The sequence below is a fragment of the Drosophila erecta genome, unplaced genomic scaffold, assembly GCF_003286155.1.
Source record: "Drosophila erecta strain 14021-0224.00,06,07 unplaced genomic scaffold, DereRS2 tig00000000-arrow-pilon, whole genome shotgun sequence".
NCBI lineage: Eukaryota > Metazoa > Arthropoda > Insecta > Diptera > Drosophilidae > Drosophila > Drosophila erecta.
In genome coordinates this window covers 699192-726085 of record NW_020825194.1, presented here as the reverse complement: position 1 = coordinate 726085, position 26894 = coordinate 699192, and the positions used below count along the sequence as shown (strand labels likewise).

Here is a 26894-nt window from a genome sequence, read left to right as displayed (position 1 = left end):
TAATAATAACGCAGCATTCGGTCCTGTTTTCTTTTCCTTTTTTTTTACTTCTTATTTGCTTTTATGTTTATTGCAACGTCACAAAGCGTATTTATCATTGAGTGGGATTTGCTCGGCTGCTCAACTAATTTCGCGGCGCTTGTACTCGCTTAATTATGGCCAACGAGCAGATGCCAAAGAAACATTGTCACATGACCTGATGCATGCGTTTATAGTTATTATTATTATTATTATTATGACCGCTATATATGGTTCATTTTTTTCGTGTGCGTGCCCGACAAGGCTAACACAATTTGCTGGCCAATTGGCCTTGGCCAACGGGGAGCATAAAGGTCGGCTTGAAGTAATTACGAGTCATGGCATAGGGCCAATTTTCCTAGATAAACTAATTTAACCGAAAATCAATATTAGCCCGGGCAAAATCAACAAACCCAGTGAGAGTCCCGCCCAACAAACTGCATTCTTCATCTGATTGCCGACGCAAAAGTGTTTGAAAAACATTTAGCAACGCAGAAGCGAGAGGCCAAAGTGCCAAAACCGAACGACGGGAGTGTTGGCCATAATTTCCGTTTCCGCAATCAAAAGGGAGATACTAAGGACATTTCCATGGAAGAAAAGGAACGGAAGGAAGCGCTGGGCACACAAAGTCACAGCAAAGTGTTGAAGGCCAAGGAGGAGTGGTTGCTGTTTATGATTAAAGGCGGCAGCTGGAAATCGCACTTAGTTAAACTATTTATAAACACGATTTATGGAAATGTACAAATCTTAAATTTAGTGAAGCTTATTACATTTTGAATTCATCATCTCTTAAGTTACTATTCCTTCTCTCTTAGATGCCGAGAGTCTAGTTTTACATTCAGGATTAGTTTTTTACGTTTTCTATCCAATTAAAGTCAGCTGACATTTCCCTAAAGTTTTCCTAAACCAATTACATCTAAAAGTTGCTGCTGAAGTTTCATTTTATTAAATAGTTCGTCGTCTTGTAAATTTCGATGCAGAGTAAAGTTCTGTCTGTTTCCTTGCTCTTTGCACTGCTCTGCAAAAATATTTACCAATATTCTTTTTAGACTGAAGATGTCGTTAAGTTTCCACACAATCTGCAGAGAAAAACCCACACCTGAGTTGCGAAAATCAGTTTAGGTAGATACTAGATACTAGATACCAGATACTCATAAGTCAGAGCGAAATTGAAACGGCTGTTGGGCAATCAACTTGTGAGCTTAATTGGTAACTTTTCCTGGCCACAAACGCAGCCAGCTAAACAATTGTGTTATTCTGAAAACAACAATTATAATTGCCGGGCAATTTGCGCAAGAAATGAGAATTCAGGCAGACCCTTTCGCAAATGGAAATTTGCAGAACTGGGGAAGCTGGCAAACAGGCAAACTGGGTGCGAAATGGGCAGAGCCGGCATGAAATATATTTTCAAATACAATGTCACAGGAGTCTAAAAGCAACCACAGCCAGCAGGTTCAGCCTTCAGCCCTTGAGTTTACTGCTCGACTGATGCTGCTGTATGTATACGTAGTGCAAGTCTAGTATAGTACGAGTATACCCACCCAGCCACCCACCAGGCGCATTTACTCGTACACGAGCGGCTAAACTTATGTGCGGGTATATATAAATTCGAGGAGGGGCCCGACCCACTCAAACATGCAGCGACAATTTCCTTGAGTAGGATACGAGTTTTCCTTTTTTAGTTTTTACTTTCCTCCTGCTTGTGCAGTTTTTATGGCAGCAACAGCGTCAACGACAGCGAATTATTATAACGAGAAATGCACTTGAACGTTGCAGCCAGGATATATTATGTTTATGTATTATGTATATGCTATGTATTATGCGCAGTGGGAGGGGAGTGCAAACTATGGCACTCGAGTGGCTAAGTGAAGCGGGGCGGAGGGAATGCAGGGATTCAAAGGGTTCGGCGTGAAATGAACCGCGCTCATAATACTAATTTCATAAATTAAAAAACTTTCAAGTAGTTGTACCGTTTTTTCGCACTTTTGTGCTGGTCCTCGACTGGAAAATGGCACAAAGACTGGTGACTATAATGAGTGCGGAAAATGTCGTCTTGCTGATGAGAAAATAAAATTCATTGCACAGCTAATAAGGCCAGGAAAACAGCTAGTACGAAATGAGAAAATCGGGGGTGATTTAATCTACTATATGACTAGTCACGGACCTGTTTGTTTTTCAGTCCAGTTTGCCAAAGGCAAATATACCCAATATACCTTCTATTCCCAATCCGCATTGTTTCCTCTGCAATATTAATGCCGGAATTCAAAAACATTTCAATTTCATTTGATTTCCAAATCCCACCCACATCCGCCGCCATAAAAGCGGCCACATCATTTATTTACAGCCGACGTCACGTAGCTGCCTCTCTATTTGCAAAAATCCATTTCGCAAGTTCATTCCAGAAGCAAAAGGAAAAATATATCAATTTTGATGTAAAGTCTGGCGCAGTGCGCCTGACTGCCACTGCCAATGCCAGTGGCAGTTGGGATGATGTTTTCCTCGAACAGCTGAAACAAAGCCAAACCGCATTGTTTTCAGTGTTTTTGTTTCGGGTAGGGAGGCGAGGGCGTGGTCACTCCCGCCCCGCCCCCGTTGATGTTTGCACAATGCTTTCGGCATTTCGCCTTTGTGTCCCGCGGCGGTTGCACAAACTATTTACCAGCCCAGCCGGCCATGTCAAGTCGGTTGTGTCAACATTTGCAGTTGTGCACTCACCGCTCGGGCTTTAATTAAAAGGAGACTCGCAGAAGATGTGCCGGCCTTATCAGTTTTTATAGTGCCCATTAGGACGGGAGCCAGGCCAGATCCTGCCACATCCAGCCGGGTGGCTATTGTCTCTGGACATGCTCAGGTAGCTCGTGACCCGCTCGGGTGCCATTACGCATACGCAGTGTGGTGCTTAAGCAAGCTTCCTCGGCCATGTTTACGTTGCGTTTATTGTGCGTTTTACGACATCATGTGCGCCACATAAACGGAACGGTGTTGGCCAGTTTATGCCCATTTATTGGCCAGGAAGCGCGACTAAGGCGCAATCCAAGTCGAAGCCAAACACGGAACTCAAAGGTGGCACAATGCTGCTCGGCCACTTTGAATGAATGTATTTGAATGAATAAATTAGGCTCATATGTGCATCTCAACTTGCTCGCTCGGCGTTTTCCACAATTTCGATTCGTTTCTTATGACGGGCTGAACGTGTAGAGGACATCAAAGGACACGTTCAATCGCATTCCATTTTAGGGGCTCTCGCCGAAAGGTTTCCCCTAAAACACCAGTGGCCAGGCTTAGACCATTTCGCGGGCCATTTGATGTAGGATCCTGGCGGACTTAAGAGGGTCTGATGACGGCGCCAATGAATCAACTTTCCTTTATAGTTTGCCCTCCAGTTGACTGTCTTCTGCACTCCGACGAAGCCATTAAAAAGCGGCCACAAACGGCGCCAATTCTGCGTCTTCCGAGGCGCAGCTTCAAATGAAGCTTGAACTGAACGAAATTGTGTGTCCCAGGTTTCCAGTTGGCCTTCTTCTTCGGTTGGCCCGCTGCGAAGTGGAAACGAAATAAAACAAATTAATAATGCTAGGCAATAAAATATGTTATACCGCTTCCCGTTGTTTTATGGCCCGTCCAGACTAATTTAACTATTGCCCAGCTGCCGAAAAAGCACCACAAATAAAGTGTAATTCTTTTTATCTCCGTTCGCGGATGTGTGTTGGCGTTGGCCACTCCACAAAGAATTCCGACGCTTTCGATGATGCCATTTGTGTAGCCACACTTTTCGCTTTTATGCGCGTGTGCTTGGAATTTTAATGGAAGTATTTGAGTTTCTCGAGGGGTATTTTAATTTTCAACTGCAAGCGCGCTACACCGAGAACAATTGCTTGCACAGCACAGCCACGAATGTTTTTAAAGCAATCCAGCTGCAAGTACCTGCATTTTCTTCGCGTGTTCCGCGCATTCTAGTGATGTATTTTACCATGTCGATCCGGTTCTAATATTGGATTAAAGTTAATTAATTGGGCATGGCTCTTTCCTTTAGCGAGCATTTCTGGTTTCAGGCTTACGGCTTACATTGCCGTAATAAATTGCAGCTAATAGCCGGCCGTCCATTAATTGGTGCTGAATTTGGGTGGATTTTTGCCCTAGATCGATTTTCATATGTGTGTGTGTACCTGATGTAATTATTTTATCACGCATTTAATTAGTTGGTCAGTGCCGCGCCACAAGGTTGAATGTTCAAAGTGCCATTTTGTGCATTCCGTGCGTGGCTTTTCCGCTTTTCCGCTATTCCACTCGCCCTTCGACCTTGAGGGGGTGGGCATTCTACGGTCCTGGGACTGCAGCCCTCAATTAAGTGCCTTTGCCAATCAAAGGCCCATTTACATGCATTTCATGTGGCAGCGTCTGCTTTTATTTCCCTCCCTCCTTCGGAGCCACCTCCTCAATTGACCACCCACTGAACCGATCCCACTCCCGCACCACCCACCACCCACCTACTGGTGGGGCAGCGGCGTCATGCGACTGCCAATCAGCGTTTCGATTGCCGGCGGCGTAACTTTTACGGCTTTTTATTGTTATTTTGAATTTTTATGGTTTTTTAACAGTAATAATTAATTTAATGTGCGCTTCGCTGTAGGTAAATCGGCGGCAAAACGCTCCCCGATTCGCCTTACATTATTATTTGTACTGCCCCGTGTTTGTTTTGCATTAGCGAATGTGTAAAAACCGCTGTCGAACATTTGGCCGCTGCTTGAATACACGTTTTGCCTGCGAGGTTGTCACTGTTTTTCCATTCGCGGTGACGCTGAACTTTAAACAGAAAACAGGAGAAAAAGAGGGAAAAATACAAATGAGCGGTTAAGTGGGGTGAACAGCAGGATTATCTGAACATCAGCCAGTTCGAGACTCGCCTGCAGATGGAATTTTGTACATACGAGTATGAGTAAGAGGCTTTGAAATTGTTTTTACATTTTTTAAAGAGGACCATATCACTTGGGACTCACTAAAGAGGCCTTATTCGTTTTGAATATGCGCATTGCCGGCGCTGGCAATTCCCCTGGCCATATCTCAGGTTTCGACTGGACTTCACCGCCCCATAATAGATTTCCCCAGTCAATCGAATGCCTTCTGCGATGGCTCCCCAAGGGCCTTGGCCGTGAGCTTATTAGCACGCACTTAACCTTGGACCACGACATGGCGGCCCAAATGGAGGGCTGGCCATAAATAATTGCAACTAACAGTTGGTGGCCGCCTCTCGGTTTTTGGCCGCCAGTGAAAAATGACATCAAATTACGCTGAGACGAAGAAGGAGACAACTTGGCACTTATAAATTGTGTCACATACTTCTTGGCGTCCAGCGGGAAAATTGATCATAACAATGGCTGAGGAGGAGCGTTTTCGAGCTCCATAAAAGTTTCGGACCAAAAACTTGTAATGCGAATCCATAAATCAGGGAGCGTTTAATGTAAACATTTAATGTAAATCCCATCTAGTGTCACTTGTTGAGTCGTAAATAAAGGGATGGCGGCCACGTCCTCGTCGCTGTGTCTCCAGTGATGAGTACTTATCCTTATGCTCATCCGCATCCTGGCGCTGGGTTTTAGATTAGATGGCATCATTGCGGTCATTGCAGTTGGCAGTCGGTCCTCCGGCTGACAAATTGCATTTGTAAGCGCTTGACTTGCTGCAAGGGTGAAAAGCGGAGCCCAAGATGGGGACGCTATTTTTCTTATTGATTGGCTTTAATTAGGAAAGCCATCAACCGCAAATTAGCCTTGCGATGGCTTCATTAATAAGTTTTTATAGCACTTTCCTCTCCCTCCACCGCCCATTACTTTTGTTTTTCGATAGCACATCCACATGGAGCACATCAGCGAACTGAGCTGAAAGCCAAGAGCTCACTTAATACGATTTATTTGTTTTGAAAATGTTTTCTTGACTTCCGCTCGTCCTCCTGCAAGTTTCGTAATTCATTGGGATGCGGCGTTGTTTCTGTTTTTACGCCTCGCCAAATAATTGCCCAGAACTTTACAGAAGCATTCGAGTGCCTGTCCAAGAAAGTTCGACTTTAAAGAGCACTAACGACTCAAAGTTTAGTACTTCGATAGCATTTGAGATTAGTGTTCCGGCAGTCGGCCCACTTTCGATGAGCGCCCGATGTACTGCCATATCGGGAGCCTGGAATTTAATAAACTGAACATATCCAAGGCTTGACATTATAATCCCATAATCCCACACATTTCATATTTGCTCATTGCCCGGGTCTGTTGGCTAATTGTTACTTGGACAAACTTCGGTGAGCCCCTCGAACGCTTCGCCTAGGGTTAACTTTTCCCTTTTCCGAAACTTCAGCGGGTAATTTCATTTAGCTAAGCGCAGAGCCACCTCATCCTCCAGGTGGTGGTCCCTCCATGGAAATTACGACTGCTGTCGCTGCTGCCCTTCAAAGTTTGCGAGTTTATTTTTGCATAATTGCACTGAGACTAAATTAAATGCTCACGCACTGGGGGATCCTTCGTCAGGGAAACTTTAAGCCTGCCCAAAACTTTTGCCACCAGACTGTTGGCAGCATAAATAAGTGGCTAATGTTCTGTGGCCAGACAAGTCTGTATGCATTCGTCGTTCGGAGCCCCAAAGAACGAATCTGTCTGCAGCCAGCGAGGATGGATGTAAATGAAAGGAAAGTGCGAATAACTTAAACATTGAATCGCTAACAGAATACCCTCGCTGAGCTATTGCTAGATGTTGCTATTTCCGCGACCACGACTGTGGGTATGCGATGGGCATATTAACCCAGTTTCCTTGACTGGCTGGGCTGTGTTGCTGTTTCACCCGCCTCATCCGCCTCATCCGCTTCCGGCCGCACATTGTTGCGAACTCGCTTGCGTTTTGCACTTGATTTTGACTGCTTCTGACATTTATGCCCTCTCACTGGACTCCACTCGATTCCGCTCCTCGCCAGACGCCTGGCTCTCCACTTAATTTTCTTGCTGGATTTTATGGCTCCACTATTATCGACTGGCCGGGCACTGAGAGAAAGCAATGGGAATAGTCGAGGGCGAATGGATGATAAAGTGATTTATTCAGTGTAATGAGCCTGTTGTGCGGTCACTTGTGCACAAAGAAATGAAGGGTCACTACTGAACGACTTGAATTTGGAGACGGAGCTATAAGCCCACGGGATTGTATAAAGCTCTGTCCAGCGATCTCTCACCTCCGAGTGGCCACGTAAACGATTCATTTCCTACCTGCAGCCGAGCCAAGTGTCACGAGTCACGAATGAACAGACGGACTCAATGCAGTTTGTTTGTCTTGCTTATGTGAATGCATTTTATGCACTTCGCATTGGAAATATTGTTTTTATGGCTCGTTGCTAGTGCAAATAAAACAGAATTGCCAGCATGACGTTAAACCAGACGAAAGAAGGACAGCTTGTCGACGGGATGCGGATGTGGATGTGGAAGCGGAGCAGCAATCAATGCAATCACGTTCACAGCCCCTGGTTTAGTGGAAGCAACGTTCACTTCACCTTTGCACTCGAGTGCCAGGGAAATCAGAGTGTTTGCTCCGGAGATGGGAATTAGGAATTCCGTCCAAATTGTTATTCATAAAATGCCAATTGAGTGCTGCTGTGGCTTTCGATTGAACTACTGAATCCCCAGACCTTGTTTGCCCGTAATAAATGTTTACCGACTCTCGTCTTAACAGAATTCTGTTCTTTGCATTGCAGGTGGTTCCGACAGCAACAAGGGAAAGAGCAAAAAATGGCGCAAAATATTGCAATTCCCACACATATCGCAATGCATCAACCTGAAAGACAAATTAGGTGAGCTTTCTGGGAGTGCCAAATGTATAGTTTGTACTCACAATCTCTGTATTCCCCAGATATAAGCTATGGCTACGTGATAGATCAGCAACCCATTGGTCGTGAGCTCTTCCGTCTGTTTTGCGAGAACAAACGGCCCGTCTACTTTCGCTATATCACCTTCCTGGACGAGGTGGTCAAGTATGTGGTGCACTAAAGGCTCTGGGGTCACACAGGCTAACCCTTTCGCTTTCCGCCTTTCAGATACGAGATCGAGTACATCTCGAACCGCATATTCATTGGCCATGACATCGGCCGCCGCTTCTTGGATGTCGAGGCACAGCTGGAGCTGCGCAACGGCAGCGGAGGCGACGCCTTGGACGCCGAGACGCAGGAGGAGCTGCTGCTCAACAGCAGCAATGCCAATCCAACTGAAACAGCTGAGACTGAACACTGCAACAATACCACCGCCAACAACTGCAACAACATCAACAACAGCAACAACAGCAACAACTCGCAGCACAGCAGCGACATCAATCACAAGAAGCTGGACACGCGCAATCACAACGGCGACGACGCCACTGGGAACGGGAGCAGCCACCAGGACGACGGGGACGAGAGCGTCAAGTGCCAGGACAGCCATGATGATGCGGAAAAGGGCGGTGGCGGAGAGGGAGGCGGCGGCGGCGGAAAGAGTATCCATGTGGGCGGGTATCCGGACGAGCTCGTGTTGGACGTGCTCAACGATGATCTCATTGCGCAAGTGCGTAACAAACTCAACAGCGGCGGCAAGGACATCTTTGCCCAGTGTGTGAACGCGGTTAAGGCGTTCCTGGCCGGCGAGCCGTTCCGGGAGTTTGAGAGCTCTATGTACTTTCATCGGTAGGTCTTAGAATTCTGTAAACATGGAGAAACGATCCGATATCCACTCTTTATCCGAACGATGAGGAAAATTCCGAGAAATGCTGTTAATCATATTCCGTATTTCTCTTCGCCCAACCAGATACTTGCAGTGGAAGTGGCTGGAGGCGCAGCCAATCACCTATAAAACGTTTCGCATGTACCGGGTGCTGGGAAAGGGTGGCTTTGGCGAGGTGTGCGCCTGTCAGGTAAGCCAGGAAAATAGCCACCTGTGGCCACCTGACCTCGTTTCTCACACACACTCACCTCGTCTTTCTCTGCACAGGTGCGGGCCACTGGGAAAATGTACGCGTGCAAAAAGCTGGAGAAAAAGCGCATCAAGAAGCGCAAGGGCGAGTCGATGGTGTTAATCGAGAAGCAGATACTGCAGAAAATCAACTCGCCATTCGTGGTCAATCTGGCCTACGCGTACGAGACAAAGGATGCCCTCTGCCTGGTGCTGACCATAATGAATGGTGGGTGTTGTCGTGTTACTCTGCTGCTCAATGCTCAATGCTCAATGCTGAATGCTCAAGGGGGGCCCATACAGCTGTCCATTGGCAGCCAGTTAGGGTTAATTAAGTGCTGGGACTCTTTATCGGTTAATCCTGTTAGTTTCCCATTCGACGGCAGTCATGTATCCTTCACTGCCAATTATCCGACAGTCCGGCATTTGCATGCATTCATTTAAAGGATAACAAATGCATGTGTAATCCCGGCGATGATTGAGTTTGCAATTTTAATTAAATTCCTGCCATTCAAGCGGCTGGAACAATGCCGAAGTCATCCGTTGCCAGTTGTCCGTCCGTCAATCCACGACCTAATTGAATTTGTACACAAAAGCCAAAGCAAGCCAGTCAACCAATAAGGCTCCCAGGACACGTCATTGTTTGAGCAAGACAATCAACGTCCTCTCCTCTTGCAGGCGGCGATTTGAAATTCCACATTTACAACATGGGCGGCGAGCCCGGCTTCGAACTGGAGCGTGCCCGCTTCTACGCTGCCGAGGTGGCCTGTGGACTGCAGCACCTGCACAAGCAGGGCATCGTCTACCGGGACTGCAAGCCGGAAAACATCCTCCTTGACGATCACGGCCATGTGCGCATTTCCGACCTGGGACTGGCCGTCGAGATACCGGAGGGCGAGATGGTGCGCGGCCGGGTGGGCACGGTGGGTAAGTATCCGCTAAGCTGATTGAAATTATTGCGCCCAGCTAAGCTACTTTACTTCCCTCCCAATCCAATAGGCTACATGGCCCCCGAGGTCATCGACAATGAGAAGTACGCCTTCTCCCCGGACTGGTTCAGCTTCGGCTGCCTGCTGTACGAGATGATCGAGGGCCAAGCGCCGTTCCGGATGCGCAAGGAGAAGGTCAAGCGCGAGGAGGTGGACAGGCGCGTTAAGGTTTGTCATAACCATCCGGCCGTATTAGGAGGATTTTGGCTTAAACCTTCTTCTTTGCCCCGCAGGAGGACCCCGAAAAGTATTCAAGCAAGTTTAATGATGAAGCCAAATCAATGTGCCAACAGCTGTTAGCTAAATCGATAAAGCAGCGCCTGGGCTGCCGCAACGGACGCATGGGCGGACAGGATGTGATGGCCCACCCGTTTTTCCACTCCACCCAGCTCAATTGGCGTCGCCTGGAGGCTGGCATGCTGGACCCACCCTTTGTGCCAGACGTGAGTTGAGCCGACCCATTTGCATACATGCCGTCGAGATATTGCAAATAGGCGTTTGGAGCATCGAACTTAATCGTTTTTCCATCATCCGCAGCCGCACGCCGTTTACGCCAAAGATGTGCTCGATATTGAACAGTTCTCTACGGTTAAGGGCGTCAATATCGACGAATCCGACACAAATTTCTATACGAAATTCAACACAGGCTCCGTGTCCATTTCCTGGCAGAACGAGATGATGGAGACCGAGTGCTTTCGGGAACTGAATGTCTTTGGACCCGAGGAGTGTCCCACGCCAGACTTGCAGATCAATGCAGCGCCCGAGCCAGACAAGGCGGGATGTTTCCCCTTTCGCCGGAAGGTTTGTTTGGCTCAGCGGCTACCGCCTGATACCTGAAAATAAGTACCAGTAAAAACTGAATTTCTCTTGCAGAAGAAGCAGCCGGCCCGCACACAGCCCATACCCATTCCTGAGCATCTGTTAACCACTAGTCACAGCGTGTCCTCCACGACGGTCGAGAGCTGATAGCAGAGATCAGTGAAGGATGCCTATAAGCGGACGCCTGACGTAGACGTCGACACATAGCACAAATTGCGCACAGATACCCCGGATCGGAAGAGTTCAGCAGGAGCATAATAACTTTAAAGCACAACCTAATTATAAAACCGGAACCTACATCGGTTTCTCCTTCAGTTGACGCGCAAGAAGCATTTTTAAATTGTACTTTTACATCAAATTTACATCTAATGAACGTTCAAGCTGATTTTGACACACGATATACATATATTTATAAATGTTTCAAAAAGACTCCTAACCGAAACACAACAAACACACACACATTGAGCACACATTAGAGAGTTAATTAATTGTAATAGTGGTAACATGAATACCACTCACTATACCACTTTGAGAGCTAAGGCCGTCAGTTTGTCACAGCACCCAAAAATAATGTTACTTAAATACGAGCGCTATTCAATATATAAGTGATCATCTATAACACGCATCATCCGCATCACCAGGAGCGGAACAACAGCGGATGGGCAGGAGCAGCACTATGTGGACGGCTGAGTAATATGTAATTTTTGTATAGTAGTTTGTGATCAACGGGACGGGACAGCGTTGGACGATAGATGTTCTAGTTAGCATTTGTAAGTTAAGAAAATGACATGAATACTCGAACACTTGAATGCATTTTTAACAAATACTTAACACATGCTACTACGTTGTACATGCATAGATCGATACAAGCGTGCAACCTAATCAGATTGTAAATGTAAAATCTTTAATTATTTATACGACTCCTAAGTTTTATTGCCGCACTCTTTTGCTAAGCTTTCATATCGTTCTTTTACTTTTTCTGTTGCCTAAGTTTAAGTTTGCCGAAGGTTCCCATGGAAGAACGTTATTACTGATATTTGTTTCGTTTTGCAATTGAATGAACAGCAAGTTATGCTAACTTATTAGCATTCATTGAGATATCGATGTCAGCTAGCGTCTAAGTTTTGTGTAATAGTAGCGTAGGCATTTTGTAATTAGCAATTAGCAACAAAGAAAGAAACAAAAACAAGAGTAAACCAATTGGAGAATTTATTATGTTAGTATGAAAATTAAATATGATTATTGAACCGGTTGGCAGCATGGAACGTGCCAGCTTAGTGCGTCTTAGTTTCAATTCACTTGATTTAGGCACAACTAGTAAATTGTAAGGCATATAATGAACAACTACTACCAGCACAACCAACCAGCATACAAAACAACAAACGCCATCAGCATCAGCCCCAAATCCAATTTAGCACTACAACTACATAAAGTAAACCAAACTGAGCAAGCGCCGAAATATTTATCTTTAGCAATTAAAGGCATATTTATAGAGCATCGTAAATACCAGATATACATACATAAATAAATCTATTCTGTAAGCGAAATAATACAAAATACAACCGAAAAGTCAAGAGATGGACATTCAAAAACAATAAACGTATTAAACTATCACTGTTGCGTTTCATTCTTTTCCAGAAAAGGCCGAAAAGTGAAGGACGAAGTGGTGGAGTGCTTCCATTGGGTATCTTAAGCAGTTTAAATTTTGCGCCATAGAAAAAAATACAGTTCTTGAAGCATACTTTTGGGATGAATGTGAAGAATTGCATACTTTTGGGCTGCGCGTCTTTAAGCTAACAGCTGTTCTAAAAAACATTTGTACCAGCTGGTAGACACTTGCTACGAATTATGTTCGCCTGGTACTGAAAATCAAAAAACCTGCTTCGTAGCAATCTCCTGAAGTCAAATTTGTCAGATCTGTCGACTAAATCGAAGGCTTCTTAGATTTGAAATACCAGGCGAACAGAAACATCAGCAGGTGGATAAGAAAAATTGAAACTCAGCAGCCCCTATCGGTATGCAATGGTTTATGCACCGAAGTCTGTCGACGCCGCAGAAAAGTATGCAACATAAAATAATTTCGCTACTTTCATTGTGCCGCCCAAAAGTATATTAAGAAATTGTATTTGCAGTGAATAAACAGCTACCCCCAAAAGTAGACTTATTTTTATTGAAGTACTCGTACCACGTAGATTGATCACCTTGCAGCTTTATTTCACATTTCAACTGAGCCAGCCAGTTAGCATTGGCAGATGTAGAAGTCCTAGTATCTAAGAGGTCACCAGACATGGATTCTGCGGAGGACCGCAACAGCTATCTTACTTTCTAAGCAGTACACAAATCATATCTTAAACCAAAGGGGCTTGCGCCGACAGTTGAAGATCCTTGTAGTCTGCTGTACGCCAGTGTAATCAAGGAGGCACTCGGCTCCGTTGTTCTCGAAGGATATCTCGCCCAGCTTGTACTCGGGATTGAGAGCCACGCGCAGGATGTAGCGTCGGTTGACGGGCACTCGGGTGACATCCACCCACTGGCAGTCCAACACATCGGTGTAAATGTCTGCGCAACCCACGGAAATGCCTGCAAGGAGATGGGTTAGAAGGGATCGCTTGGAAGCTGCCGCAAGCACACATACCTTGGGTGGTGTTGCCACAGGTGTACTTCTGCCGTACTCCTGGCCGACATTCAGAGTCCATAAGGCAAAAGGAGGCCTTGTGCCCCTGGGCCACCTTCCGGTAAGTGAGGTCATAAACATCAAAGGTGGCAAACACGTTCATGCTGTGGTAGTGTCTGTGGCACTGGTGCCACACCCAGTCCTTGTAGTTGGCGTAAGGGCTCACATCGGCTGTGCCCACATTGGAAGCCTTAACGGAAAAGCGCAGCAGTATCCTGGCGGCGTGCGGATTCGTCCTTCGGATCTCATAAGCGTCGGCGGATACACAGTGCTCCTCCATGGCGCAGGTGAGCCTCGACATGGGCACAGCCTCCAGGCGGGCGGTTCTCTCGATGTCCACCAGTCCGATCTCCAGGTCAGCCGAGTGGCTAACACAGGCCACCGTGCTGACATTTTGGTTTCGGGCATTGCAGAGGTTCGGGTAGTGGGACTCCCGGATGCAGTCGCCGAGGCGATGCTCGGTTCCCCTGCACAGAGTGCCCACCATGCCCCACGGATACTTCCGACTATCCCCGTGCTTCGTACCCTGGCTTGCCTTGGAAGCGTAGCCCAGTCCTAGTTGTCGGCATACCACATTTGCCTCCCGCATGCTCCACGAAGTGCTGCAAATTGTTCCCCATGAGGCGCCAAAGTCAAAGCTCACCTCCACGCGTCCCTCGCGGAGAACTTGAATGCCGGCGAGCGCTGCCTTATTGGTGGCCAGTCGGACCTTCATGTTTCTGTAATTGTTCTGCACGTTCAGGCCACTGTTGTTGGCCCAACTTCGGCTGAGCACCAGTAGGAGCTGCAGCAGTTGAAACCGGAACGAAGCCATCGCCCATTCAGCGCCTTCTGGTGGAGTACACCCAACATGCAACCAGTTTTAAAGTCAGCGGGAACAATGCGCCAGTAGGGTAACAACTGGCGAATGGGGCTACATATGTAGGAGGTATATTGTGCGTTGTGCTTCCCAGCGGATCGACCCACATCTGCTTGGCAGGCGGGAAAACATTTGTATACAAAACTCAGCTGGCAAAATGCCTATACCGAGCGCGCGTGCTCTGGTTTCTGCGGTTTCAGTTTTTTGGGGGTTGGAGTGCATGCGTAAACAACTTCTGTGCGCCGGTTAGGACTCAAGCAGCTTGGTGATGGCCTCTTTCAGTTCCGCCGGCTTGAAGACGCCGCGTTCCGTGATGATGCCGGTTATCAGGGAGGCAGGGGTCACATCGAAGGCGGGGTTCCAGCAGTTAATGCCCGGGGCAGCGATACGGTGCTCTCCCACGTGCGTCATTTCCCGGTCGGGCCGCTCCTCAATGATGATGTGATCGCCTCCGGGGATCGCCAGATCGATGGAGGTCAGAGGAGCGGCCACGTAGAAGGGCACGTCGTGGTGCTTGGCCACCACGGCAATCTGGTAGGTACCAATCTTGTTGGCCGTGTCCCCATTGGAGGCCACCTAAGAAAATTAACAAACCATTAATCGAGAATAGCTAATCACTAATCGCTGCTTACTCACCCGATCTGCTCCCACGACCACAGCAGCCACATTTTTGGCGCGCAGCAGAGCAGCCACCATGCTATCCAGAACCAGAGTGGCGGGGAATTTCTCGTGGACCAGTTCGTAGGCTGTGAGGCGGGCGCCCTGATTGTAAGGACGGGTCTCTGTGCAGTAAACGTGCTCTAGATCGGAAGGTGCCACCGTTAGTAATCAGTTCATGCACTAAACTCTGTTAAGTACTCACCTAGTTTTCCCAGCTCGGCCAGTTGGCGGACCACTCCCAGCGCTGTTCCGTACCCGGCGGTGGCCAGGGAACCAGTGTTGCAGTGGGTAAGCACTCGGACGGATCCAGTGGATCCAGCGGGAGCTCCACCTTTCTCAGCCACGCGCTGCAGGATCGCCTTGGCTCCATTGGCTCCAATGGCTCGATTATCGGCAATGTCTTTCTTTAGCATAGCTTCGGTGGCGTCCAGAAATCTTTAACAGAGCTTGGTTAGCTTGGTGTGCTCGTATGGTAGCCAGTGAGGTGTTACCTTTGCTTCATTCCGTTCACGTCGATTGCCTCGTCCTTGTAAAGGTCGTTGGCCAGGGTGATGAGCTCGTCGGCAGCGATCTTCATGTTAACCGCCGTGGGCCTGGCGGAAACCAGATAGTTCAGCTTGCCCTCGACCTCCTGCCGCAGTGATTTCTTGGTCTCAAAATCCTCTGGGTTGATCTCCACGGCCAGGGAGAGGCAGCCAACGATAGCGATGGCGGGAGCACCTCGAACCTTTAAAGACAAAAATATTAATTTAAAATGCTTGCTTTCATTTTAATGGTTCCTTGAACGCACACCATTTTCACGATTATTTAAAACAAGTTCCCATTCATTTTCTTGTTTGATCAATACATTAAATCAAAACATTTCAAAATATCTGGCTGTCATGCTGTTGTCACATCTCAAACGAGACGGTTGAATTATTTGGGTGCTATATTGTCGTTATTCACGAACAAGAGCGGAGAGCAGCCAGATTAGGTGGGTCAGCCTATCTTGGCTTATCAGGTGACGATGCAGAAAGCGGGGTAAATAGTTACATGGAAAAACGCCGAGGGCTCCACGTGACCAGGCGCGTGCTCCCACATAAGCGATCTGCCACCAAGCCACCAATGGGCCATCATCTTCTTCTGGGGGCATTAGCCCAGTGGGAGCCGATGGCCGAGTGACGTGCGCGGAGTAGTTTTATTTTTGGCAAGCGTTTTTAAATTTTTAATTTCAATTACGTTATTTATAGCCGGGCAAGGGACATACGACAAGCGACAACGGACAAGCGAGCGACCGTTGCGCAGATTAGGAAATGTACCAACAGGCATTTAAATGGCAATATGCCGGGGGACGTGGTCTATTAAGGGAGGCAGGCGCTGGCCCAGGGTCACTTCACCCCACTTCCCATGGCATCCTCACCTGCATCTTGTTGATGACCTTCCAGCCATCCTCCACGCCTCGCACCACCTCGTACTTGGACTGACCGGGCAGGAGCAGCTGGTCGAGGATCTCCAGGCTGCCACGCGAGTACTTGATCGACTGCAGGCTCATCTCTCCAGGAGCTTGTACTGTAACTGGAAGAGGTTTCCGATTAGTGTGTGAAATGTGTAGGGGTAGCAGCAGGGAGACGGGCAACCCACTTGGACCACCAAGGGGCGAATCGCTGGCCACTAATCAGTTATAAATCGAAGGCAATCAGTTTCAGTTCCGACTCGCAGCTTTCCACGTTGTCGTTGGAGAGACAACTGCCAGGCAAACCGATCAGTGAGCAACTGAACGAGCCTCGCGCTTTGGGCGTCGGAAGCGTTTATTTCGCAGCCGAGCGAAAGTGGCGAGAACGGCGCCGGAAGAGCGGGCGGTGCACGGAGAGAATACTGCCCGACTTACGAGGATGCTGGCCGTAGGCGAGGGCTTAAATGGGATTTGAATTGCCAGCTGATAGAGCTGAATAAAAATTGATTAGATGCTGTCCCTCAGAGTGCCTTCTTTTCGTGCAGTGTACTTGGCTGGGGGGCGTGGCAGGCGGAGGGGCCTCGGCCGCGCCATCGGCGATTAATTGAAGTCGACACCATCGGTGGCCACTGCTTCCTCTGCCGCCGCTTGGGCGCTGGGGAGGGATTCCTTGCTGACCAGTGTAGCCCGGCAAGAAATTAATCGAGCTGCTTATCTGTCCGCCGGTTATTGGGCAATTTTGAGTGTGCCTCAATTAATGCGACTGCAATTAGTTGGGCCGGCCGCAACGTGACAGCGACTTGTCCGCTGGTCCTGTGCCAACAAACGGCCAGATGGAATGCGTCGGGAGGGAGGGATTGGGCATTGGGCAGTGGGATCAGCACATTTGGGTAACTTAAGGGCAACTGGTGGTTGCCGTTGCCGCAAGCTAACCTCTCGCAGCTGATTAGCAGCTTAGTAGCGCCCAAGACCAGGTGGGATCGGCAGCTTCCGGGGAGCGAAGTCGAAGATCAGGAATCGGGGATCGCGGTTATCGCATCGACCACGCGCACGTTTTGTTACTTGATTTATTTTTAATTTTTGATTTACGAATGCTAGTGCGGGCAGTGTGACCTCCTCTCTTTCCGCACAGAATACCAAAGTCCACTTTCGCTAACAATACATGATTTGGCTATGTTGCTGGCAGCTTTGGTAAATCTTTCGTCTATAAGAAGCGTTTTAATGCAATTCGGACTCATTGGCATTTTGTTTTTAGCGGCCATTTTCAAGTTATACATAGCAAATATATTTGTTCAAGTCATAACTCACCATTCCGCCACTGTGGTGAAATAAAAGGTTCGTGAGCAAGTCGCAAGGTGGCGCTAGCTACGCGCCAAATTCAAACAGAGCAACCCTTTGCCTTAAGTTTTAAAACAGTTCATTTACGCATTATTACACACCCAGAATCAATCATGAGTAAAGTTAGAGGACCAGCTCTGTACCGCCTGGTGCCCTCGAAGACGCTCTTCATGCTGTGCGACGTGCAGGAGAAGTTCAAGCCGGCCATTCCGCTGCTGAGTTCGCTCATCGAAAACACTACTAAACTGGTGAGACAGCGAGAAGTGACAGGATAATGGTCGGGTTTTAATGGATTCCAGCACATTCCATTCCAGCTGGCAGCCGGCAAGATCCTCCAAGTGCCACTGCTGGTCACCGAGCAGTATCCCGAGAGGCTGGGCAAGACCGTTTGTGAGTTGGACATCCAGCATGCCTGCGCCAATGTTTCCAAGACCATGTTTTCTATGCTGGTCGAGCCCGTACGTAAGAGTATGAATGATATCTTTGGAGGAAAGCCCAAGACGGCGGTGCTTTTCGGCCTGGAGGTGGGTTATGGTTTGAGTTAGGGATTGGTTCAGCAAAACGACTTCGCTTCTACTTTATTTAGACACACGTCTGTGTGGAACAGACGGCCTTCGACCTGGTAAATGATGAAATAGATGTCTGGCTGGTGGCCGACTGCTGTGCGTCGCGTCTTAATCAGGATCGGGACTTGGCCTTGGAACGCCTGCGTCACATCGGCTGCAACATAGCCACTTCCGAGAGTGTGATATTTAATCTGCTGGCGGATAAGGAGAATAAGTCATTCAAGGAGATTGCTCCTCTGGTGAAGAAGATCTCCGCAGACATGCAGCTCTGGCGCGCCTCAAAAAATTAAGCCTGGCGGCACTTTTCATGTCTTTTGTCCAGTAAACCATCCTTGCAGCGTATGCACAGTGTGTTCATTTTAGAAATTATGAGAATTATGAGAGAAGGACCCACCGCTAGGGCGGCCTTCCTGTCCTCGTCAACTCATAAACTTCTTGGCCAAATGGACAGCTGAATGGAGCATCCTATGGGGCTACCCCTTTTTGCCCTGGCGGCGCCTTATAAGAGCCATCAAGACACACACATCCCATGCCATCCCATCGATAGAAACAGCAGCTTCTGCACGGCAGTGCTGCCAATTTATGCAATGACTGTTACTCGGCTCTTTGGACCTGGAATTGGCTGGCTGTGCAGTTAAATTTTATGATGCAATCGCAACAATCTCCAGCGCCCATCTAGCCATCTTCAATCGGCGCTGCAGGCATCCCAGCCAGCGGTACAGCGATCGTATCCGAACCAAGTGATGGTGACAATGTAGGCAGGCGTCTGATTGACTCATAACAGGCCACGCAAACATCGCGATCTTGATCGCCATTTGCATGCCAAGAGGAGAGGAGGATCTCCGCCGCCTCCGGCAGCTGGCAATTTATTTGCCCAGTCCGGGCCGGGTCCCCATCTCTCTAAGCCCCTAAAACCACAGCAGAGCGCAACTTATGGCGATGGCATCTCGGCACGCGATAAGTCAACAACTTATCCGAGTTCCCCGCCAGAGATCTATCTAAAGATCTATCCAATTAGGTATGCCCCTCAGCTGTGGCTTTAATTCCGCCCATGCCTAGGCGGGAAAAGTGAATTGGGCTAACGGCAGTGTGCGTAAGCCTTTGCCGCCCAGGGATTCCATAAATTTCTGGCCTTGTAACTGGTTTTTTTCATATTACCGGTGCCAGCCTCACATTTGGGATATTAATAAATTTGGTCTTCGTTTTTCTGCCGCACGATGCTGGCCAAAAAGAAAAGATGATAAATCTGTGAAATTGCCTGCGCGGTGTGCAAATGAACACGGCTCCATTTCCACTTCCAGTTACATCTCCCAAGTCCGATCCGCGATCTGTGATCCTCGGCAGCTGGTAGATTTTGCTGCCGTGGAAAATCGATGAAAGATTGGGAATTTATGTGCTGGCACGCCGGCAAGTGGCAACTGTGGACACGCTCATAGATCAAATCAACCGGGGAGCAGCCTAGGAACCGCCTAAATGGCAGCTTCCTTGGGTAACTATAAACAAACAGGAATTAGGCGAAAACCCAGTCCCTAAAATTAAGAAATTTATCAAGCAAATGCCGGGTCAGCAACCACCACCTCCTCCATCACAAGTTAATCCCCACGGAGCCATTTATCCCATTTGAATGGAGCATTGAATGGAGGTTGTCCACTCCGCTGGCCTGGCTGGCCTGGCTGGCTTAGCTGCCTCGAAATTCCTAAAACTCGGTTGACAAATGTGAGAATCCCAGGCGGCGCCTTCAAAGAGCCTTACTGGTTGGTTGCAGCCTGTTCGCTCAGATTGCATAATTTATGGAGCCGCCTGCCCAAATTAGCCAAAATCGAGATGCTCCTCCATTAATGAGACATCTAATGAAAGATCGCTTGCATTTCCCACACTTTGGGCCGTGCCTAGCATTTCTCAAGCCACAATTAGTGCAATCGTTCCTCTATGCTAATTATTCGTTTGTTCTTTACAATACCGCTCTTTCCGAAAGGGGCGCGGTCCCTGGCGGTCATAGGGAAAATTCTGTTTCGGTTGCCGCCTTCGAGTTCGAGTTTCAGTTTGACTTTGAGGCCCCACGTCACCTGTTAACCCACAAAATGCATGTGGCCAGTGACCAGCAATTAGCCGAGTGAGATATGTATCTCCAGCCACTAAGTGGCTGCGAGTACGTCTAATTAGCATATGGCCCACAATGTATTCATCTGCATCTGTTTTCCGCGTCTGGAGGCGTTCTTCTGGGTGTGAGATGCCCAAAGCACACGTATTAATTAGACCTGGTTATGATTGCTGGTCTCGGAGCAGCAGCGATAATCGACCGCTAACAAGAAGCGGACCATCGGGAGTCGGGAGTCGGTCATCGGGAACTGGGAACTGGGAATTGTACATCGGATAGGGGAAATGCGTGCCCCAATCAGAGAAGAAACTCCTGAGTATTCGTGGTTATTCACTTAGCCCGTCTGATTGCAATTTGGGGCTCTTTTTAACGAATTCCTACAGGTTTGCCTCAGAAGAGCTCCTGAGAATGAAATTATCTTTTTGTTAAAAAAGAACTTCCAGATTGCATGGTACTACAGTTCAACGGAAGGTGAGCAACGCGATTGATATTCATCAAGAGACACAGGCCAATCAGTTGAGAATATTTCCATAGACTTGCAACAGATTTTGGCGAAGCGAGGCACGATACACTACGTTGTAATTCGTATATATAGGGGGGTTCCATCCAGTGGCTCCACCTGCTACGTAAATTGAATGGTCAGGATGGGACAATGGGTCAGCTTGGAGGACACGGCGGGTCTCCTGTCATCGATTAAGATCGCCGCTGTTTATTTGCCGCTTGTCCGACCGCTCAAACTAGATCAAGCGGAGATATGAATGCTGTTTACACCATGTCTCCGAATGTTTTCTCTCAATCCCAGTGCTATCTTCACTTTTATCAAACAATGCCGCACGGGCAACAATGGCGCGACATTTGAAAAGCAGTGAAAGGTGGCCAGTGGCCAATGCTTCTGCCAGTGGTTGTGCTCCACTTGGCCGTCGGCTCGGCCTGGAAGAACAGTCGCAGTCATATACTCGTATGTAACTAATTTGCTTAATAGCGGGCACAATTCGAGGCCAAATCGGCCGAGCGCTTGGCTAGCCCACAAAAGTCGCCGAAAAAGATTTACACAAATTTATGCTGGAAAATCGGATCGCAGACCGCGTGTTTTAATATGGGCAATTGGCCAACAAAGGCGGCCGAGGCCAACACATTTGCGTGCTTTATGGCCGAAGCCATAAACCCTCTCTCCATCTCCGCATCAAAGTGACTTGACTTGCAGTTTTTGCAGTTGCAGTTGCCATATTTGGGCAGTTTCACTTGTTCGGGAATCTTCTTCTTTAAGCTAAGGTGGGGGACAATTAGATATGCACCGTGTGCACTTACTTTCTAACCAAATTAGCATACGCTGCTGGCTGGCTTCTCAATGCATTCCGCTTGGAAATTCCATCCTGTGACTGAAAAAGAAAGTGACAAGAGGATGGATTAGGATCCGCAACTCATAAGGAGCTATGCTTTTCATTGCCAAGTATCGATTGATTGCCTTAATCGACCAGCTTTCGCCGACCCAGCCCCAAAAAATGAGCCTGCTCCTCAGGAAATCCACTTGACTTAAATGTCAAAGGCTGCGCCCGTGGTTCAGTTCCCTGTGCGCTTGGGTCAAACCATTGTGTCACGACTCTCCAAAAACACCGTGTAAAAATTGAAATGGTCGGCCGACGATGGTTGTTATTAAATCAAGCTAATTTGTGCAGGGCCTACAAAGATGCCGCCAAAACTCTTGAATTGGCAGCCGCGGAAAGTGAAGTTTTGGGCCGGCAGATTCACTTTCTGGCCGGGAAAAACAAAGGACCCAAGAAGCCAGCCGAGAAATGGGCTAACGATAATGGCAAAGAGGCCCAACCTCTCAGCCGCTAAATGGGCTTATTAGAGGCGTCGCTGCTCCAGTTCATTGCCCGAGACTCCCACCAGAAAATACTCTGTCAAATGCATTCAATTAAGGTTAATTTATAGCCACTTCCCATCCGTAATTACCAAACGAAAATGTGTCAGTACGTTGGCAAAACTCTGCGGTTATGATTTGTGAAGATCTCCACTCGAAGCCATTGTCCAATTCGGCTGGCCGTGATTAATGGAGTGTGTGGTCGACTGGTCGCTGGCCGCTGGCCGCTGGCCGCTGGAAATTGGCACAGTCTGCGGATTGGTGGTCAGTGAGCGACGTAGGTGATGTTCCCGAGATCAGTTGATGTCCAGTTAGCCGGGTTTCTTTGGCTTCGGCTCGGCTTGTTGGCCTGTCAGGCGGCAGCGCAAAACTGACAGCCAACATTGACATCCAACGACGACAACGGAATGGGTAAATAACAAGGGGCTACAGGCCGGGATTCTGATCCCGAGTCTCAGGTCTCCAGTCCACGTCCGGGCAACGGTAGCCCATGTCGGACATTCAAATAATGGAATGATGTTGTACCTGTGCCTGACCCATATCAGTTTTCTTTGTGCCGTGTGCCTGTGGGGTTTTTCTGCCCGGGAAAAGTTCAGCAGGTCGCGGACGGAGCTTTTTGGCATATGAAAAGTGAAAATCCCATTTGAATGGGAACTGGGCATTTGAGCAACTGAGCGATTGAACAAATGAACGGTTGAAATCTGCCCCTCGGGCGCCTCGGGCACAAAAATCGTGTTGACAGTGAAGTGAAATGTAGGAGGTTTTATGCTGATTTTCACAAAGAGCAACAGCTGCTTGCAGCCCGCAATTTGCCAGGAAAATCAAAAGTGAAGGCGTTGCGGGAGATCTTCTTCTTGGGACAAGGCTTTCATTAAATTTCCAAGCGAATTGCCAGCGATCTACCGAAGAACCCGAACCGAATAACGATTTAGCTTTTAGAGCAAACACAAAGCACTCGAACGCTTTTCACTCGAGCAGCATTTCCTTTGGCTTTGCGATCGGCCAAACGGGTTTTCCCATTGGACTCAAACTGCGCCGTTTGACTCAAACGTGGGTCCGGGTGTTGCTCTTTATTTTAATTTGCCGGGCGCAAAAATATCTGGGCAAAGTGCTAATGAGACATAATGACATAACAGCCGCCAAGGCCAGGTCTAATTTATTATTTCTCCTCCGCATCCCAGATCCCTTTGGGTCCATCCCCATATCCGTGCGATGCCACTGCACTTGGCCGGACCAATATTTCCTAATATTCGCAATCATTTAACTTAATGTGCGAACATTAATTTTCCTAGCCGAGGATGAGGATGCGAATGCGACTGCGAATGGAAGGCGATCCTGCTGCCGGCCAGGGCAATCTGCAATCTCCGCCTGGATCTTGCCGCATTCATCGCTGGGCAAATAACCGAACACGATATTCGCTAATGAGACTGGCAAACGCAATGTGGGCGTGTCGCCGTCGGCCTTCGTGAGCCAGCAACAACAAACAATTCAATTTTCAATGCCTGCGGCCGCCCAAAAACAAAGCATAAAAGCTGAGCTGAGGGGCAGGGCAGGGGTGGTGGAATAAAACATTTGCAATTTATAGCTTAATGCATGCAACGTGCGTCAGATTGCACCGCCAGATTGGCAACTCCGAACAGGAGGGAGAAGGAGCTGATGGCGGGAGTCGGACGCGGAGTGGGAGTGCCATCTTTGACTTGGACACTCGGGACCTAAAGCCCTGATCGGCCGTATTAAGTTTCACTCCGCGGTAGCAATTTGTCACTCACAAATAAAGCATTCCCCGAACCCGATTTCCATTGCCGCGTAGATTCTCCGGAGACTGTGAGAACTCCAGGCGCAGAGGCATCATTAAGTGCGCCGGCCCAGACACTTTTCAATGCCACTTGTGTTGACTTTTCAACCCAAAAGCGAAACCAAAACGAAAACAACTAGCTGGCCCCTGAAAACGAAAACGATTCCAGCAAAAGAGAAAATGCAGCAAGTGTGTGGGCCACTCGGTATCCCAGTATTCGAGTATTTCAGTGTGATGGCTGTCACTCACTCGACCGACAGACCAGCGGAACCACTGGTGGCGCAAGGGCACCACAATGGTGGTGGTGCAGTTGGCGCTCAGGGCTGCCCGAGTCACTGGGTCAACTGGGTGAAGGCAATGCAGAGGGAGAGAGCCAAATCGGACCCAAAAAGTTCAAATAAAAAATAGGTGTAGCTTTAAAAATAAAATGTATGTAAATATTAAGTTTCCTAAACATTTTAGTTGTAGGCGATCCATCCAGAACCAGATTTCTTGGCCTGCCCATAATTTGTTTGTTTTGTGAGCAAGCATTAAGCATGCCTTGACTAAAGCGCGCTGCCGAAACAAAAGACTGAGGGCACAAACTTGGCCGGAACGCACTTGCTGCGTTTCGCGAGTTATTGTTGGCTCTCGCTTTTCGTTCATTTCTTTTGGCCACTTCAAAGCTGCCGCTGAGCAGGCTGGCACAATGCGTCTTAGCCCACTTTGAGCAGCGAAAAATCAACATCGAATTATGGCTACAACAAAATCGCAGTTTGCCGGTACAGACTGACAAGTGGTACAAGTACATCCATCGCACCTGCCCCCCGCCCGACTTCTACTGCTACAACTACTTCGCCAATGGAGAATTCTGGGCTGTCGAACATTCTAAGCGCACGCGGTGAAAGTCTAGAAACGCTCGTCGGAGTCCAATGACAAGAAATTCTGGTCTTCATAATGAGGCTTATAAATGCTTTTATGGTGGCGGCTGAGGAGCCCCGTCACAACTAACTACAATTTGGCATGTGCACCATTTATTAAAGTCATGCGAAGTCTCGTCTCATGCACTTGTGGCAAATTGGATTTTTAATTGCTCTGTTTTAAATTTAATATTTCATCTGCGATCGACCCGTCGAGTCGATCTCCTCGGTTATTATGCAGGTGTATTTCGATTTGGTTGTTTTCTAATTCGCTCTGATCGAACGAAAATAATGTGAAATCGATTGATCGCTGATGAGCGGAAAATGCGCCGATCATTAATCTGTCAAATTGAAAACAGCAAAACGCTTCCTCGGAGTAATAGAGTGAGTGATCTTCTGGCGGTCCACCAATCGTGACCACAATTTGTGTCAACTCTATCGGAGATTGTTCAGATACTGTTTCGAGATCTCTTTTCAGTGAGCGATCTGTAGATGACAAGTTCCCAGGAGTACTGTTAAGGGGCAGAATGCAACCGCCTCTTCCGTCTAATCAAGCTGATTGCCTCCAGATGCCAAGCAAATATAGCCATATGCATACATGCATTATCCAACCGATTGCCGATTGCTTCCTGGGTTATGACTTCTGTGGCTAATGCCAAGAATTAGTTGTGGAAAAATTAACACCACCGGGCGCGGCATTGACCACAAGGCTGATTGTTCTCTGTTCCCTGTGTGTTGTAAGCTGAAAACCATTTACGGGAACCAGCCTTCAGCCTTCTGCATTCTGGATTCTGGCCATTGGCCAGCTGTTTGGCCAAGTGCATTGACCGCCTGCAAATTGCACTCTGCAGCCAGTTCGCTGCACAAATTGATTTGAATGAAAGCGGAGGGAATGCTGATTGTGCTGCAAGTGGCAAGATGCCATTTTCCGTTTACTGTTACCTCATCTCTGATTGATTTCTGCCTCCGCTGCTTCTTCTGTCACCTTTGACACATTTGCCAACGGGTTGGGCCGGATTGGACGGAACTCATCATTCGGTTGCAAGGAAATTGAGCACGGTCAGGTGACCTCGACTGCAGAAAGGGGGTATTCCTTGGATCAATTTGTAGATGCAAGCTTTGAAATATTGCCTTGAATCCATACGTCAAATAGGATGGAAAACTAATTTTCCAACGGGCTTGATAAAGAAGAGGCCATTGAATTTCCATTTAAGTATTGTTTGAAAAGTTCGCTGGCATATTAAATAACAATTAAAAACACGACGAGAAGATTATGCATACTCCTAGTTAATGCACTTTTCTAATTTAATAAGCAGTCATTAATTACTTTTCATTTTAATGCTATTTCATGGTTGTCTTTGTTAGTTTAAGCTTAGTTACAAACTAATTAAAGCAGTAAGACATCTTGCAATCTGTTTAAGAACAACCTTGATTATGCAAATGCCGCGAACAAACTGTGCATTAAAGGTTGCTGAATGCTGATTATGGGAAATCCGCTTCTGAATTCTGTAAGTGAATGCAGAAGAGAATGGAATTGAGATTTGCTGCGAGCTAATCTGACACTCTGTCCTTCTAACCAAGTCAGTCGCAGACCTTCCAGCTGCCGTTGCCCATTTCTTATTTTCCATTCGCCTCGCCTCAGCAGCAAACATCCACTAATCTCGACAATCGTCCGAAATCGACATGTAAGGCCCTTAAAATTCATGTATTCCTCAGCGGGCAGGACTGCACTAAAAACTAAAACGGTGGGCGTGGCAGGCGTGGCAGGCCTGGCAGCCTGTTAACCAGACCACCAGAAGGTAAAGCCGGAGAGCAGGACAGACCGCACTTCAGTTCAGTGAACAGGGGTTTCGTTTTCGGCAATTATCAAGATGATGTTTGCCAGTTGTTGTCTGCGACATTCGTTAGATGCTCAGTTGCAGCCCAAAAGTGGTAGGA

At 47.9% G+C, this 26894-nt stretch overlaps 4 protein-coding genes across 6 annotated transcripts in view; 2 read left to right on the top strand and 2 right to left on the bottom strand.

Annotated features, from left to right (window-relative positions):
• LOC6554722 (G protein-coupled receptor kinase 2) overlaps positions 1–12251 on the top strand; it is a 50049-nt gene extending 37798 nt beyond the window's left edge. For both annotated transcript variants that reach the window (XM_001981048.3, XM_026975852.1), the window contains 10 exons: positions 7742–7837; positions 7897–8017; positions 8081–8698; positions 8820–8925; positions 9003–9192; positions 9642–9890; positions 9963–10120; positions 10186–10395; positions 10490–10753; positions 10826–12251. In XM_001981048.3, coding sequence (XP_001981084.1) covers positions 7742–7837; positions 7897–8017; positions 8081–8698; positions 8820–8925; positions 9003–9192; positions 9642–9890; positions 9963–10120; positions 10186–10395; positions 10490–10753; positions 10826–10918 — 2105 coding nt within the window. In that variant the 3' untranslated portion in view covers positions 10919–12251. The remainder of the gene's footprint in view (positions 1–7741; positions 7838–7896; positions 8018–8080; positions 8699–8819; positions 8926–9002; positions 9193–9641; positions 9891–9962; positions 10121–10185; positions 10396–10489; positions 10754–10825) is intronic.
• Positions 12252–12890: 639 nt separating this feature from the next.
• Positions 12891–14408, bottom strand: LOC6554721 (lysyl oxidase homolog 2A). The gene is made up of 2 exons (XM_026983943.1): positions 13407–14408; positions 12891–13351 (listed from the first exon to the last, which is right to left on the bottom strand). Exons 1-2 carry the CDS (start codon positions 14257–14259, stop codon positions 13113–13115), a joined length of 1092 nt encoding a protein of 363 aa, XP_026839744.1. The 5' UTR covers positions 14260–14408; the 3' UTR covers positions 12891–13112.
• On the bottom strand, positions 14352–17565 carry LOC6554720 (methylthioribose-1-phosphate isomerase). Of its 2 annotated transcripts, none has more exons than XM_015153662.2 (6): positions 17330–17565; positions 16364–16518; positions 15456–15691; positions 15167–15399; positions 14941–15104; positions 14352–14880 (listed from the first exon to the last, which is right to left on the bottom strand). In XM_015153662.2, exons 2-6 carry the CDS (start codon positions 16493–16495, stop codon positions 14551–14553), a joined length of 1095 nt encoding a protein of 364 aa, XP_015009148.1. In that variant the 5' UTR covers positions 16496–16518; positions 17330–17565; the 3' UTR covers positions 14352–14550. The 2 variants fall into 2 exon arrangements, with proteins under 2 accessions (XP_015009148.1, XP_001981082.1); XM_001981046.3 differs by lacking the exon at positions 17330–17565 and adding an exon at positions 16585–16746.
• A 233-nt stretch (positions 17566–17798) lies between these two features.
• LOC6554719 (isochorismatase domain-containing protein 1) lies at positions 17799–18639 on the top strand. Its single transcript, XM_001981045.3, has 3 exons — positions 17799–17982; positions 18049–18258; positions 18321–18639. The coding sequence occupies exons 1-3, from the start codon at positions 17848–17850 to the stop codon at positions 18588–18590; spliced, it is 615 nt and encodes a 204-aa protein (XP_001981081.1). The 5' UTR covers positions 17799–17847; the 3' UTR covers positions 18591–18639.
• Positions 18640–26894: the final 8255 nt, after the last annotated feature.